Here is a 15973-nt window from a genome sequence, read left to right as displayed (position 1 = left end):
ATGATCAGTCTGCTGGTTCTGGTCCGGAGGCTTTTGAAGCGCCTACCGGAGGGCAGGAGGGTAAACAGTCTGTGGGCAGGGTGGGAGGAGTCTTTAAGGATGCTGTGAGCTCGCCGCAGACAGCGTTTTCTTTGGACGTCCTCAATGGCAGGAAGTGGACACCTTGTGATACGCTGGGCGGTTTTTACCACCCGCTGTGGCGCCTTACGGTCTGTGACAGAGCAGTTTCCGTACCAGACTGAGACACTGCTGGTCAGGATGCTCTCGATCACACAGCGGTAGAAGTTCATCAGTACAGCTGAAGACAGGTGGTGTCTCTTCAGTGTCCTCAGGAAAAAGAGGCATTGATGAGCCTTCTTAACCAGACTGGAGGTGTTAGTGTTAGATGAATTAACAGCCCCAAGAGATTTTTCCAGAAATCCTCAGAAAGGTTGGTTTGTAATTCGATTTCCCAATCAGCCTTGATCTTATTTACCGCAGACTCGTTAGTTGTGAACAGGAGGTCATAAGGTTGGAAACCTGACCTTTGGGCAAGACTCTTGCCTTGAGTGCCAGATCAATGCCACTAGGGTTTGGAACTTGAGGGAATGCCGGTGAGTGGGTCCTAGCAAAATCACGAAGCTGAAAGTATCGAAAAAGGTCGGAGCTATTTAAATTGAATGCAGAACGTAATTGTTCGAAACTGGCAAAACATCATTAATGTATAAGTCACCCAGACAGCGCAGGCCATTCCTCTCCAAAGATGTAAATCGTGGGTCAATCCTAGCTGGTATAAAAAGGTGATTATTACGTATGGGCGTTGCTTTAGGGAGGGAAAGCCACCCAAAGTGTCGTCTAATTTGTGACCATACAATGTTTAGAATTTTAACTGCAGTACTCATTTTAAACACTAGGTGTCTGAGTTACATATTGCTTCTTTAAAACATCTTATTTTCTTCATGGGAGATGAACAGTAAACATCCAAACATAGCACACTGCAAAAAAAACTAGCTGCTGATGTGTTTAAATGTTTGTTTTTTTATTCTCCATCAGTGCTGCTCAGAGTCAAACCACACTGGAGTCCCTGCAGTGCCACTTCACTTGGGACCTGGTCCACAGCAGGCCAAAACTGTTACGCCTCACGCACAAGATGGAGGACTTCAGCACAGAGGAGGGAAATAGAAAGCTGGGCCACAATTACAACCTGTGGGGGTTCATTCAGTATAAACTGGGGTTAAATGAAGAGGCTAACAGTTTGTTTCAGAAGGCTACGGAGGCACTCAACAAGCTGAGAAAGGCAGATGAGGGTGCTTGGTTAGTGGTGAACTACGGGAACCTGGCCTGGCTGCACCACCACCTGGGAGATCAAGCAGAGAGTCAGGCTTACCTGTCAAAGGTTGATGCCCTGATGGAAAAATACCCATCTCCATCACAGGACGACCTCCATCCAGAGATCTGCGCTGAAAAGGCCTGGACCCTGATGTTCTTCGGAGAGGATAAGAAGCTGGTTGTTGATTACTACGAGAAAGCTGCCAGGATGCAGCCGGACATGGTGGACTGGAACACCAGCTATGTCATATGGTTAAAGAACGCCCAAAACTTCAGTGACCCAATGCTGGACCCTGACCTCTTGGAGAAAATGAGACAAGCCAAGGAACGGGATCCAGAGAACTTGTGCCTCGCTGCACTCTACCTTGACCAACGTGCTGATGAAGGAGAAAACATTCGAGATGAAGTCCGTGAGTTGGCTGGAAATGTGAGCACTCTGTGCTGCAGTGGCAGTGGCATGTGGGCCTTACTAAACCTTTACATAAAATACATATCAGTTGATGAGGCTGTTGATTTGGCAGAGAAAGTTCTGAAAGAACATCCAGATGTGCGTTATCTGAAGAAATTACTTGCGTTCTGCTACAGATGGAGGATCGTTTATAAAAGCTGTAGTTCCCCAGAACAAAGCATGATGGACAGAGCAATCGCTCTCCACGAGGAGCTGCTCTCTCTTTACCCTCACTCTTCACTCAAAAAGGAAACAGACCTCGCAACTATCTATGCAAAGTCACATCACAGCAAGGCCAAAGCTGAGCAGATATTTCAGAAACTGCTCAAAAATGAACCTGCAGAACCTTCAGACAAACAGATGCTATACAACAAATATGCAAATCATTTATACTTTAATCTAAATGACTCCCACAGGTCGATACAGTATCACATGAAGGCAGCAGCAATACCAGAAAAATCCTTCAACCGTGAGAACAGCATCAGAATCCTAGAGGAGAATAAATACCGAAGCATAATGTGCAGAGAAATAGAAGAGTTTCTCAGAAATCTGCAAGAGCCAAGGCAGTAAAGATAGGGAGGCAAATTTAGGGGGTACAATTTTGTCCAAGCAAAAAAAAAAAAAAAAATTCTACAAAGGCGTTTTGCTTTCACACGTGGTAATAAAGAGCAACAGAATCCTGGAGAAGAATGAAAAACAGGAGGTGGCCAATTCTGCCAGGGCGTCCAAAAAATAAGGATAAAAACTAACTAACTTCAGTTCTAAACTGAAGAAGGATGGCGCTAGAAATTTAAGCCTCGTCGGATCATAAGCGTCCTAATTCTGCTAAAGCTGCTATCGTTTAGTGCTATCACACTAAACGATTTCATCATTACATTTAAAGAGACACACACACTAAAACGGAGTGTTCTGAGAGAGCTGGTTTATACAGGGTCACAAACATGACATGAATAACAATGTTCACATCCAGCACAAAGATTAAATAGAAAACAAACACTCATTTCTAACATAATATATTCCTTTTAATTATTAGAGTAAGTAATTTGGCAGAAATATTCGAGTTCAACGAACATAAATGGAAGAAATGAGCTCTTTAGACAGATTAACAACTTCACATACGCTTTACTGTCTGGGTTTACAACTAGCACATGCGCCATCTGCTGGTGAACTAAGAGTATTACAAGATGGCGTCCATAAACTGATTCATCATGTTGCAGAGTACGATGAATTTATAATCTGCCACTCTCCTCTCCGAACACACGCACGCTGGCAAACTGATCATGTATGTATGAGTATTTTATTCAGCCATTATACATATACAATCATTTTTAAACAATACAGACAGTTCAAACACAGTCAACAGACTCTAGAATTACCACAGTGTGTGTGATGACGTCAGGAATGTGGTCAGAGCCGTTGACAGCTTGGTCGGAGGTAGGTTAATGATGATTCATGCTCCGTCGATAAACACATTTTAAAGTATTTTTTTAGTTGTTTAGATGAAATCAAACTGTGGTTTTCAGTTACTGATCATATTCGATTCATCCCGTATCAGTTCTGAGGAGTTTTGAATAATATTCATAAAGTTATTCATTAGTCATGAAAGTTAACGGCTAATGTTCTGACTCTGGCTCTCCTAAATAACACGTTTTTTTTATTTATCAGGGGAGATGTTTGATCCCGGCTCACAACACAATTCATCGGTTTCTGTTAATTTGTCTGTAATTACAGAGCCAGAACACACGAGCTGTCTCCTGAGTCCTTTCCACAACCCAGAACACACAGGGTTACATCAGCAATGCACAAACAGACCGTTATATAACGTAACTTTCTACATAGGGTTGCAAACTGGTTATACTACTGCCTAACAAGTCTGTAATACGGCAGAATGAACATCCCTGCAGACATCATTTATTACAGATTGAGCTGTGTCATTACCGGTGATGTCATCATTGTCTCACATTTAGCAGCTTTACTTTTGTCTCCAAAAAGTTTGTAACCTTACAAACCGATCTATGTAGCCATTTATCCACGACCTATAGTTGTCATGGTAACAGTTGAATAAACAAACTAGACAACGGGCTGCAGACACTCAGGCTCCATCAAAATCTGGTAATATTACTGTACCTTTTGAGTCTGCGTGGTTCCTCATCTTCTCACAGCGTCTCTGCCGGCTTCCTCACCCTTTGTTTGTCAACAAATGCACATGGTGTCAGAGGGGGAGGCGTGACCGTTTTTATGACACTGCAGTTGCACTCAGTGACCTCCTGATGGCGCCAAAGCGCACCAAAACTGACAACATATTGAGGCATTGAGATTTAATTCTTAAGAAAGGAAAGGAAAGTCACATAACATCCTGCTGATAAGGAAAGTGCCACGCCTCTATCACGGACAATTAAAGCTGCTGCTGCACATCACGTCATCCAGACTAGAGAGCTGAAGCTGGAGCGACTGTAACCAGAGAGCACCATCAAGAGGAAACATCTGTTCGACTAAATCATCTTCAGAAAACGACTGAGAGGAAGAAACAGTAGAAAGATGAGGTGAGTATCTGACTTGCATACGAATGTTTACATGTTTCTAATTTATTAATTCCAAACCCTTTCCTTTTAGTCTTTTTCTTCCCTTTAGCTTCATTATTTTAGTGTTTCATACGTTTACTTTTCTCACTTTGAGGCTTTTGTGACTTTTTGTTTGTCTGGGGTAAAATAATAATAATACATCTTATTTGTAAGTTTCAATTTCAAGACACTGTACATTTGTTAAAAAGACAGAAGGATCAGAACAGTAAGGACAGACTAACAGACATTACAACATTACACACAAATCATAACTAAAACAACATGAAGGTGCAGCGACAGATATACAGAACACACATCACAATCATAAAAGCTTATTTGGAGAGGTGAGTTTTGATTAGTGATTTGAATGTAGAAGGGTCAGTGCAGTGTTGAATGTGTGTAGGGAGTGAGTTTCCAGAGGGAGGGGGCAGCTATGGAGAAGGTTCTGTCCCCCCAGGTTCGTTCCTTGGTTCTAAGTGGGGGAGACAGGAGGTTGGCTTTTAAAGAATGGAGGCTGCGTGCAGGAGTGTGAGGGTGAACTGTGAGATAGGAGGGGACCTGGTGGTTAAGGGCTTTATGTGTAAGGAGCAGGATTTTGAATTGGATATGGTACGGGACAGGGACCCAGTGGAGATATGTAGGACAGGGGTGAGGGGTTCACTGGATCGGGTGTGGGTGAGACGGGGTGCAGCACAGTTCTGGATGTTTTGGAGTTTATTAAGGACTTTGGATGATCATTTTTAGAAACAGAAGGGTATCAAGTGTATCACATTAAGCTAATATTAATAAAAACAAGTTAAAGATGGATTTTGATAAACTGTTGTCTGTCGGTGAGGTAGGATTTTAACCAGGAAAGAGCAGTGCCAGTGAAGTTGAGTGAGTGTTCTAAGCTGGACAGAAGAATACTGTGGCTGATGGTGTCAAAGGCTGCAGTGAGGCCGAGGATGTTGAGGATGTTGAGGAGGTCGTTGGTGACTTTGAGGAGAGCTGTTTCTGTGCTATGAAGCCAGACTGAAATGGTTCAAACAGGTTATTGGAGGTGGGATTTGATCTGGGTAGGAGACAACACGTTCCAGTATTTTTGACAGAAAGTAGAGGTTGGAGATGGGGTGGAAGTTTCACATGCTGTCGGTTTTGAGTCCAGGTTTCTTGAGGATGGTGGTGACGGCTGCCAGTTTGAGTGTTTTGGGTAAAGCATTGCATTTGTCAACTGTGAAGGAGAAGAGGTGTTGTCACTGGGTTTGAAGAGTTTGTTTATTGCAGAGAAGAGAGCCTTGGGGTTGGATGAGCCTGAGTGGATTAGATGTGAGTAATAGGTGGACCGGGCTGTGCTGAGAGCTTCCTTGTATTGTCTGAGGTAGTCAGCTGGCGTTTGTGGGATTTCATTTTATGGAGTTTGAGAGTGTATCAGGGTGCAGAGTGTGTGAATGAGAGAGTTTTAGTTTTAAGTTTAGCCAGTTGATCTAGACAGAAGGAGAGTGTGTTGTTATGGTAAGTGATGAATTCAGAGGGATTATCAAATTGGGGGGGATTTTGCTGGTTATAGAGGCTGATAAAGCTGGGGGGTCGACTGAATTTACGTTTCTGAAGGAGATTTTTTGTTTTAGCTTTGGAGTGGGAAGAGGGATGTCAATGTCCATGTTCATAGCCAGATGGTTGGAGATGTTGAGGTTGAGACTTGACAGTTGATGGATTGTGTCCAGTTCAGAATGTGGCCCTGGCTGTGAGTAGGTAAGTTGATTTGCTGTGTGAAGTTGAGGCAGTGAAGTAGGTCCAGGAATTCTTTCGCAGTTTAACATTGTGTGTCATTGATGTGGAAGTCAAAATCCCCAAGGAGCAAAAGAGAAGTTGAAATTGAGCAGAGTTGGGTAAGAGAGTCATAAATAACTGAAAAAAGAAGGGTTTGGTTTGGGGGGGACGATAGATTACAGCAGTGACCAGGGGAGTAGGACCAGAGAGTTTGAAAACAATGTGTTCAAAGGAGTCAACTGCAGGGTTGGGAATGGTGCTAGTTTGAATGTTCTTCCTGTAAACAGCAGCAACACCACCACCCTGTCCATTGGGACGGGGTTTGTCGATGTATGTGTATCCTGTGTTTGTGGTTTAGTTTAGTGAGAAATATTCCATGGCTTTTTGCCAGGTTTCGGTGAGAAAAAAGGAGGCCAATATTGGTGTCGGTTATGAAGTCATGGAGAATGAGGCTTTTATTGTTGAGAGAGCGAGTATTCAAAGGCCAGATTGAGGTTATGATGTGGTCTTTTTGAGTGTGCAGGGTGAGGGACAATTTTAATTTGTGTTTCCTTTTAAGTAATCATCATTACGACTGATTTTTCTGGGGGGTTTATTGAAGAGGTGGAATGTGTAATGGAAAATGTATTGTGCTTGTGTGTTAAAATAAAACTGCGACAGCTGCTGAAATATTGCTGTTCATATCGGACCAAGCCCATATCCTGTTTACCAGAGGCCTCTGCGTAAACCTCTGCACAGGAAGTACATGTTAAGAACAAACAACCCCACTGGTTCAATAGAAGTTGGACGTTGTGTAAAATGATAAGATACAAATTGATTAATTGAAAATAACACATAGACAACTGTTGAAACTAAGACATTTCAATGTTTTTTGGGAAAGTATGATGTGCTCATTTTATATTTTATGCCAGTAACACATTTAAAAAAAGCTGTGACAGGGTCATGTTTACCACTCTGCAGTAGGCCTGTCCCCCCAACGGATTTACATCTTCGACTGATCGTCAAATGTTTTGTAGTTGTTTTTGCAACATAAGAGATTAACCACGTCATTAAACTGTTTGTCTTGTAGACTTGGAATAACAATTTATTCTATGATGACTTATTTAATTGTTTCTCTCACTTAGGCAAAACAATGGACACCCTCCTCTCCCACTGGGAATTGTACAAAAGGGCAGAGGGGAGGGGGCAAAACGGATACATAATACTAACCAAAGACTCAATCAATCAATCAATCAATCAGTTTTTATTTGTATAGCGTCAACTCATAACAAGTGTTATCTCGAGATAAGTTCTGTCAGGCCGTCAACCAACAATCTCGAGGAGCCTAAGACAGCTCAAGAGCTCCCAGGAAAGTAGGTGGTTAGTGACTGAGCTTTACAGATAGCTACATGCAGTAATATGATGTACTGTATATGCACAGACAGAGAGAGAGAGAGAGAGAGAGAGAGAGAGAGAGAGAGAGAGAGACAAAGAGATAAGAGCTCAAGGTGCCAGTTCCCCCGGTAGTCTAAGCCTATAGCAGCATAACTAGGAGCTGGTCTACACCAGCACCAGCCCTAATTATAAGATTTATCAAAAAGGAAAGTTTTAAGTCTATTCTTAAAAATACAGAGTGTGTCTGCCTCCCGGACCCTGATAACTGAAGGCTTTACCTCCCATAGTACACTTAGAGACTGTAGGTACCACTAGCAGGCCTGCATTCTGGGACCGTAATGTTCTCGAGGGGCAGTACGGCACTAGTAGCTCCTTAAGATAAGATGGTGCCTGGCCATTTAGAGCTTTGTAAGTGAGAAGAAGGATCTTGAATTCTATTCTAGACTGTATAGGGAGCCAGTGCAGAGAAGCCAACACAGAAGTAATGTGGTCCCTTTTCCTAGTTCTAGTCAGTACACGAGCTGCAGCGTTCTGGACTAGCTGAAGAGTCTTTAGAGATCCACCATCGCACCCTGACAAAAGAGAATTATAATAATCCAATCTGGAGGTAACAAATGCATGAACTAGTTTTTCTGCATCATTTTGCGACAGGATATTCCTGATCTTGGATATATTACGAAGGTGAAAATAGGCTGTTCTTGAAATTTGCCTGATGTGAGAGCTAAAGGACATATCTTGATCAAATAGAACTCCTAGATTCCTAACAGTGGTACTAGATGCCAGGCTGATGTCATTAAGGACAGTCACATCACTAGAAAAAGTCTCTCTGAGGTTTTTAGGGCCTAGCACAATAACTTCAGTCTTGTCTGAGTTAAGTAGCAAAACATTTCTGGTCATCCAGGTCCTAACATCCTTAAGGCACGTTTCTAGCTTACATAACTGACTGGTGCCATCGGGCTTCATTGATACATAAAGCTGAGTATCATCTGCATAACAATGAAACTGTATGGAGTGTTTCCTCATAATATTTCCCAGAGGAAGCATATATAATGTAAAGAGAATTGGTCCAAGCACTGAACCTTGTGGCACTCCATGGCTAACTTTGGTGTGCATAGAAGACTCATCATTAACATGTACAAACTGAGATTGGTCTGATAAGTAGAATTCAAACCAACTTAAAGCAGTCCCTGTAATTCCAAGTAAATGTTCAAGTCTGTATAATAGGATCTGATAGTCAATAGAGTAGGTTTTTTGAGTAGAGGTTTGATTACCGCTACTTTAAATGACTGTGGTACATAGCCTGCCAGTAAAGACATATTGATCATATTTAATATAGAGTTGCTAACTAAGGGAAAGACTTCCTTAAACAGCTTGGTTGGGATTGGGTCTAAAAGACAGGTTGATGGTTTCGACGCAGAAATAATTGAATTTAGCTCTGAAAGGTTGATTGGAAAAAAACAGTCTAGACTAATATCTGGTCCTGGATCTGTCTCTGCCGTATCAGACGTATCTGCACCAGGTAAGGGCAGGAGGTTAACAATTTTGTCTCTGATGTCTCGAATTTTGTTGTTGAAAAAGATCAGGAACTCATTACTGCTGAGGGCTAAAGGAATACAAGGCTCAATGGAGCCATGACTCTCTGTCAGCCTGGCTACAGTGCTGAAAAGGTATCTAGGATTGCTTTTGTTTTCCTCGATTAGAGAGGAGTAGTAGGCAGCTCGAGCGTGATGTAGAGCCTTCATATATTTTCTATGACTATCCTGCCAGAATAAACGAGATTCTACCGTTTTGGTCGAGCGCCATATTCTTTCAAAATTTCGCGACGATTGTTTTAGAGTACGGGTTTCTGAGTTGAACCATGGAGCTAGTCTCTGCCGTTTGATAACCTTCTGTTTTAGGGGAGCAATCGAATCAAGAGTAACTCTCAGCGAATCCAATGCACTATCAACAAACTGATCTAGCTGAGAGGGACTAAAGCTATCATAAGAGTTTCCAACTGGGTTGAAACACGGTACTGAATCAAAAGCAGCTGAAATAGCTTCCTTAAATCTAGCTACAGCTCTATCAGATAAACTTCTAGAGAGCACATTTTTATTAAGCAGAGCTAATTCTGGTAGGACAAAGTCGAAAGTAATAAGGAAATGGTCTGATAGAAGAGGATTTTCTAGGAAAACTGTAAGGTTTTGGATTTCAATGCCATAAGCTCAAACAAGATCTAGGGTGTGGTTAAAACGATGAGTAGGTTCGTTTACACCCTGGGTGAAACCAATAGAGTCTAATAATGACATGAAAGCTGTGTTAAGGCTATCATTTTCAACATCCACATGGATATTGAAGTCACCTACAACAATTATTCCATCACTGCTAAGGAGTAAATTTGATAAAAATTCTGCAAATTCAGATAGAAACTCAGAATATGGGCCAGGAGGGCGGTAAACTACAACAACTAGAAACAAAACAAAACAAAATAATGACAAAATAAAACAGAAAACACTGAAGACAAAACTAGGAAACACACAAGGGAAAAACCAGCAACACTAGGGAACATTAACACACAAGGGAAACAAGCAACACTGGGATAAAACAGGGAAACTCAAATACAAAACCAAATAATGACACATGGTTAGGTTTGCCACCCGTCCCGTAAAATACGGAATCGTCCCGTTTTTTACACTTTGATATTGCGTCCCGTTTTGAATCAATACGGGACGCGGTTTGTCCCGTATTTCCAAGATGCTTTGAACTCAGCATCATTCAGCCGGCTAGTTCCCGCCTCCTCGGAGTGTCCGTTGGTTTGTTTGGTTCTTTTTTGGCATGAGCAATGAGAGCTTGTCAGTGATTGGGTGAGAGAAAGTCATATGAGTCAGAAGGATTCCCTTCTCTGATTCCCGCACCGTGCACCATTGAAACGTAAACGGATGCAGAAATACAGACGTGAGTAGAAAGTAATGCCTGGCTTGACAGTGTCAGTGAAAATGAATATAATGTAAAGGAAACTATTGTAGGCCTACTTAATGTATTTTCTCCCATGTTTATAAATAGGTTATTCCAGTATAGTTTGGATAGTGTGAATATTTTTCGGTACGTAAAACAAAAAGATGACATTTATTTTAGCCAAATCTGTATTCACAGTTTGTCCTGGGCGAGATATCATCAATACAACATCGATATATCGACAGTAGACACTTAATTAATACAATAAGAAAATAGTTCAAAACCATATTAATAGTATCATTCATGATTTCATAAGAAAACAACAAAAACGAAAGACAGGAGGACAGAATAAATGAATGAAAATACTATTCAATTCGTACTGTTTATTTAATTCAAAATCTGTTATCTTACTGCTCCCCTCTATGTTACAGCAGTGTCAAAAGCACTTCAATAATACTCTGTTAATTAATTAATGTTAAGTTAATAACTTTATTTGAAGTTTAAGTTAAGTTGTAAATTAGATAGCTAATAGTAATCATCTGCTGAAGTCATGTTAGGTGCATTTCATTGTGCATACATTACTGTATCTGCCTTTACACTGAAGTTTTGCGTTTTTGTAAATTATTTCAGAAAAAAATGTGTTCATAAAGCACTTAAAACTTTAAGTATGACTCTTATTACTTCATTAAAACCACGTTTTAAATCATGATTCACCACAACTGGTGCCCCACCCCACCGTTGGACCAGTGAGGCCCCTACTGAGTTGCACCCCGCTGCGGGGTGTCCCTTGTTTTTCTGCTTGGAAGGTGGCAACCCTACACATGGTAGAGTTTCAGCTAACGTGTTCACAGACTATGTCTCCTGGAAGTGTTCCTGAGCCCATGCAGTGATGTCCACCAAATAATTTAGTCTGTTTTTTATTTATCTGAGAAGTTTACTTGATTGTCTGACTATATAATAGGGTAATAAAAGTGATTGACAGTTTAGAAGAGTAAAGGAGACACTGCGAGACGAGACATAACAAATAAGAACACAAGAGTCATAACTAGCTGCTGATGTGTTTAAATGTTTGTTTTTGTATTCTCCATCAGTGCTGCTCAGAGTCAAACCACACTGGAGTCCCTGCAGTGCCACTTCACCTGGGACCTGGACCGCAGCAGGCCAAAACTTTTACGTCTCACGCACAAGATGGAGGACTTCAGCAAAGAGAAGGGAAATAGATGGCTGGGCCACATTTACAACCTGTGGGGGTTCATTCAGTATAAACTGGGGTTAAATGAAGAGGCGAGGAACTTGTTTCAGAAGGCTGCAGAGACCCTCAACAAGCTGAGAGATGCAGATGAGGGTCCTTGGTTAGTGGTGAACTACGGGAACCTGGCCTGGCTGCACCACCACCTGGGAGATCAAGCAGAGAGTCAGGCTTACCTGTCAAAGGTTGATGCCCTGATGGAAAAAGACCCATCTCCATCCCAGGACGACCTCCATCCAGAGATCTGCGCTGAAAAGGCCTGGACCCTGATGTTCTTCGGAGAGGATAAGAAGCTGGTTGTTGATTACTACGAGAAAGCTGCCAGGATGCGGCCGAAAATGGTGGATTGGAACACCAGCTATGTCATATGGTTAAAGAAGGTCAAAAACTTCAGTGACACAAGGCTGGACCGTGACCTGTTGGAGAAAATGAGACAAGCCAAGGAACGGGATCCAAAGAACTTGTACCTCGCTGCGCTCTACCTTGAACAACGTGCTAATAAAAGAGAAAACATTCGAGATGAAGTCTGTGAGTTGGCTGAAAATGTGAGCAGTAACCGCAGTAACTGCAGTAACAGTGGCATGTGGGCCTTACTAAACCTTTACAAAGAACACATATCTGTTGATGAGGCCGTTGATTTGGCAGAGAAAGTTCTGAAAGAACATCCAGATGTGCGTTATCTGAAGAAATTTGTTGCACTCTGCTACAGATGGAGGATCATTTATAAAAGCAGTAGTTCCCCAGAACAAAGCACGATGGACAGCGCAATCGCTCTCCACGAGGAGCTGATCTCTCTTTACCCTCACTCTTCACTCAAAAGGGAAATAGACCTCGCAACTATCTATGCAAAGTCACATCACAGCAAGGCCAAAGCTGAGCAGATATTTCAGAAACTGCTCAAAAATGAACCTGCAGAACCTGAAGACAAACAGATGCTTTACAACATATATGCAAATTACTTAGCCTATGATCGAAAAGCCTACCACAGGTCGACACAGTATCACATGAAGACAGCAGCAATACCTGAAAAATCTTCCTTCCGTAAGAAAAGCATCAGAACCCTGGAGAAGAATAAAGACAGAGAAATTGAGGAGTTTCTCAGAAACCTGCAAGAGCCAAGGCAGTAAAGATAGGGAGGCAAATTTAGGGGGAACAATTTAGTACAAGCAAAAAAACAACAACTAATTTCTACGAAGGCGTTTTGCTTTCACGTGGTAATAAAGAGCAACAGAATCCTGAAGAAGAATGAAAAACAGGAGGGGGGCAATTCTGCCAGGGCGTCCAAAAAATAAGGATAAAAACTAACTAAAAACGAATTTCTTGCCATACAAAACTATTTGAAATAAAACAAAGGAAGGTTTACTTTTATTATTTTATTAGCTATTTTTATTTTTGGGCTTTCATTCATTTATTTAGAGATAGGACAGTGGATAGAGTTAGAAACAGGGGAGAGAGAGGGAGAGAGTTGGGAACGACTTACTAATTCAGGAAAGGAAAGTCACATAACATCCTGCTGATAAGGAAAGTGTCACGCCTCTATCTCGGACATTTAAAGCTGCTGCTTTTGCACATCACGTCATCCACACTAGAGAGCTAAACCTGGAGTGACTGTAACCAGAGAGCAACATCAAGAGGAAACATCTGCTCGACTAAGTCATCTTCAGAAAACGACTGAGAGGAAGAAACAGTAGAAAGATGAGGTGAGTATCTGACTTGCATACGAATGTTTACATGTTTCTAATTTATTAATTCCAAACCCTTTCCTATTCGTCTTTTTCTCCCCCTTTAGCTTCATTATTTTAGTGTTTCATACGTTTACTTTTCTCACTTTGAGGCTTTTGTGACTTTTTGTTTGTCTGGGGTAAAATAATAATAATATGTTTTATTTAAGACAGAGAAATTGAGGAGTTTCTCAGAAACCTGCAAGAGCCGAGGCAGTAAAGATAGGGAGGCAAATTTAGGGGGAACAAATTAGTCCAAGCAAAAGAAAACATCTAATTTCTATGAAGGCGTTTTGCTTTCAAGTGGTAATAAAGAGCAACAGAATCCTGAAGAAGAATGAAAAACAGGAGGGGGCCAATTCTGCCAGGGCGTCCAAAAAATAAGGATAAAAACTAACTAAAAACGAATTTCTTGCCATACAAAACTATTTGAAATAAATTAAAGGAAGGTTTACTTTTATTATTTTCTCTTTTAAGTCTCACATTCAACAACAGGTTAAAAAATACTCAAGTTAAAATTAGGATTTTATTTTAGAATTAAGTCTTGCTTTTCATTTAAGGCCAAAAAAACACTTGTTGCTGCCACTTTTATGTCAGTGCTAGACTATGGCGATGCTCTTTACGTGCACGCATCCTGGCAAAGCCTACATGCGTTGGATACTGTCTACCATGGGGCACTGAGGTTTATCACCAATCTAAAAGCCCTTACTCACCACTGCTCCTTGTATGCTCGGGTTGGTTGGACTGCCTTGTCTGCACGTAGACTAAATCACTGGCATATTTTTATTTATAAGGTTATTCTCGGTCTGCTTCCATCCTACCTACAGAGCTACATATAAAGTAATGGAAGTTAGCATCTTCACCTTCTTACCATCCCTAAAGCCCGTACGGAATTAGGAAAAAGGGCGTTCAAGTATGCTGCTCCCTCTTCTTGGAATCGGTTGCAAGATACTTTAAATCTTCGGGAGTTGGTTTCCTTGAATGTTTTTAAAGGTCTACTTAATGATCTGGAGGCAGAAATATCTGACTGTAGATTTTTTTAGCTAACTCGTATTGTACTTTAGTCTCAATGAGACTTTTTCCTGGTTAAAAAAAAAATATATATATATTTTCTTAATTATTTTTATTTTTGGGCTTTTATGCGTTTATTTAGAGATAGGACAGTAAATAGAGTTAGAAACAGGGGAGAGAGAGAGAGCGAGAGAGTTGGGAACGACTTACTAATTCAGGACGGAGTTCCCTTCTTGACATCACAAAGGGCAGTAGCCCCTCCCCCAGGTGGGTGACACTCCCACAGCTAGGTGTTTGTTCTGCCCTCTGAGTCTGCCTTCTCACCGTAAACAATAGGACATGGAGCGAGAAAGACCAAGTACACCCAAGCCCTTCCAGAGACAGGGCGTGGTCAGACACAGCTCATTTACATATTTAAAGGTACAGACACAGAAACAGTCTGTTCTGAGCAGGGCTGAAATAGAGGGGTTTATAGGCATGATCAAATACAGGATCAGAGTGGATTTAGAACAAGAAACTTCAGACATGTTTTTGGAAGTTCTGAGAATTTTTTTAACTGGTTGAAGAGGAGGAGACTATGTGACCTTTAAATCTTACTCCCTAGCTCCTGGTAGGTGTGACGTCCTCTGTAAAACACGGTCGTCATGGTGAATACTTAATGAAGAAATGTGTGAATTGTGATTATCATGTATTTTGCTTCTGTTGTGTTTTTTCAATGCTGTATTTTCAGATTTTAGAATTAATGGATTTTATATGAATGTGCTTCGCTTCAGAAATTTAAAGTCCTCATTGTTCATGTGAAAATGTATTTTCTGTTACCTGGAAATTATATATTAAGATGCTCCTGTTTGCTCAAGCTGTGTTTAAGCTTTATACCAATAAATGAACAGTGTGCACACCAAGAAATCGTCTTGAAGTTTTTTGTTTCAGTGGTTTCACCTTCTTCAGTTCTAAACTATCGGGAGGACGGAGCTAGAAATTTAAGCCTCATCAGATCATAAGCGTCTGACAATTATTAGAGTAAGTTATTTGGCAGAAATATTTGAGTTCAATGAACATAAATGAAAGAAATTAGCTCTTTAGACAGATTAACAACTTCACATACACTTTACTGCCTGGGTTTACAACTAGCACAGGCGGCATCTGCTGGTGAACTAAGAGTATTACAAGATGGCGTCCATAAACTGATTCATCATCATGTTGCAGAGTACGGTGAATTTATAATCTGCCGCTCTCCTCTCCGAAAACATGCACGCTGGCAAACTGATCATGTATGTATGAGTATTTTATTCAGCCATTATACACATACAATCATTTTTAAACAATACAGACAGTTCAAACAGAGTCAACAGTCATGTGTTATGTAGCGACTGAAAAGGAAAAGGCAGAAGCAAAAAGCTTGAGATGCTTACGTCATCAACACGCAGGAGGAGCGTGAGCAATTAACAGGAAGGCCACCTACTGTCTGAGCCTTTTATTCACTTATTGTGTCAGGAAGAATAAGAACATTTCACAGCAGCACATGTTCTGATCATGTGTGTCTTGGCACAGTGAAAGACTAACCATCAATCATGGCATGGATGAACCACTTGTCGCTCCAAACGAGCAACAGCAGAAG

The 15973-nt window shown here is 41.2% G+C and overlaps 2 protein-coding genes across 2 annotated transcripts; both read left to right on the top strand.

Moving 5' to 3' along the window:
- Nucleotides 1–9075, top strand: LOC136179456 (interferon-induced protein with tetratricopeptide repeats 1B-like). Its single transcript, XM_065956283.1, has 3 exons — nucleotides 1–71; nucleotides 1033–1855; nucleotides 9019–9075. Exons 1-3 carry the CDS (start codon nucleotides 1–3, stop codon nucleotides 9073–9075), a joined length of 951 nt encoding a protein of 316 aa, XP_065812355.1.
- Nucleotides 9076–11079: 2004 nt separating this feature from the next.
- LOC136179455 (interferon-induced protein with tetratricopeptide repeats 1-like) lies at nucleotides 11080–15210 on the top strand. Its single transcript, XM_065956282.1, has 2 exons — nucleotides 11080–11120; nucleotides 11466–15210. Exons 1-2 carry the CDS (start codon nucleotides 11080–11082, stop codon nucleotides 12748–12750), a joined length of 1326 nt encoding a protein of 441 aa, XP_065812354.1. The 3' UTR covers nucleotides 12751–15210.
- Nucleotides 15211–15973: the final 763 nt, after the last annotated feature.

The sequence above is a fragment of the Labrus bergylta genome, chromosome 6 (genome assembly GCF_963930695.1).
Source record: "Labrus bergylta chromosome 6, fLabBer1.1, whole genome shotgun sequence".
In the NCBI taxonomy this organism is placed as follows: domain Eukaryota; kingdom Metazoa; phylum Chordata; class Actinopteri; order Labriformes; family Labridae; genus Labrus; species Labrus bergylta.
This window is presented reverse-complemented; position numbering and strand designations above follow the sequence as displayed.

Coding starts and splice junctions, on each gene's coding strand:
- LOC136179456 (XM_065956283.1), top strand. CDS start 1: ATGATCAGTCTGCTGGTTCTGGTCCGGAGGCTTTTGAAGCGCCTACCG. Junction 72..1,032: donor GGCAGGAGGGTAAACAGTCT/GTGGGCAGGGTG, acceptor ATTCTCCATCAG/TGCTGCTCAGAGTCAAACCA. Junction 1,856..9,018: donor TTCTGAAAGAACATCCAGAT/GTGCGTTATCTG, acceptor TTGTTGAAAAAG/ATCAGGAACTCATTACTGCT.
- LOC136179455 (XM_065956282.1), top strand. CDS start 11,080: ATGATTCACCACAACTGGTGCCCCACCCCACCGTTGGACCA. Junction 11,121..11,465: donor CCCACCCCACCGTTGGACCA/GTGAGGCCCCTA, acceptor ATTCTCCATCAG/TGCTGCTCAGAGTCAAACCA.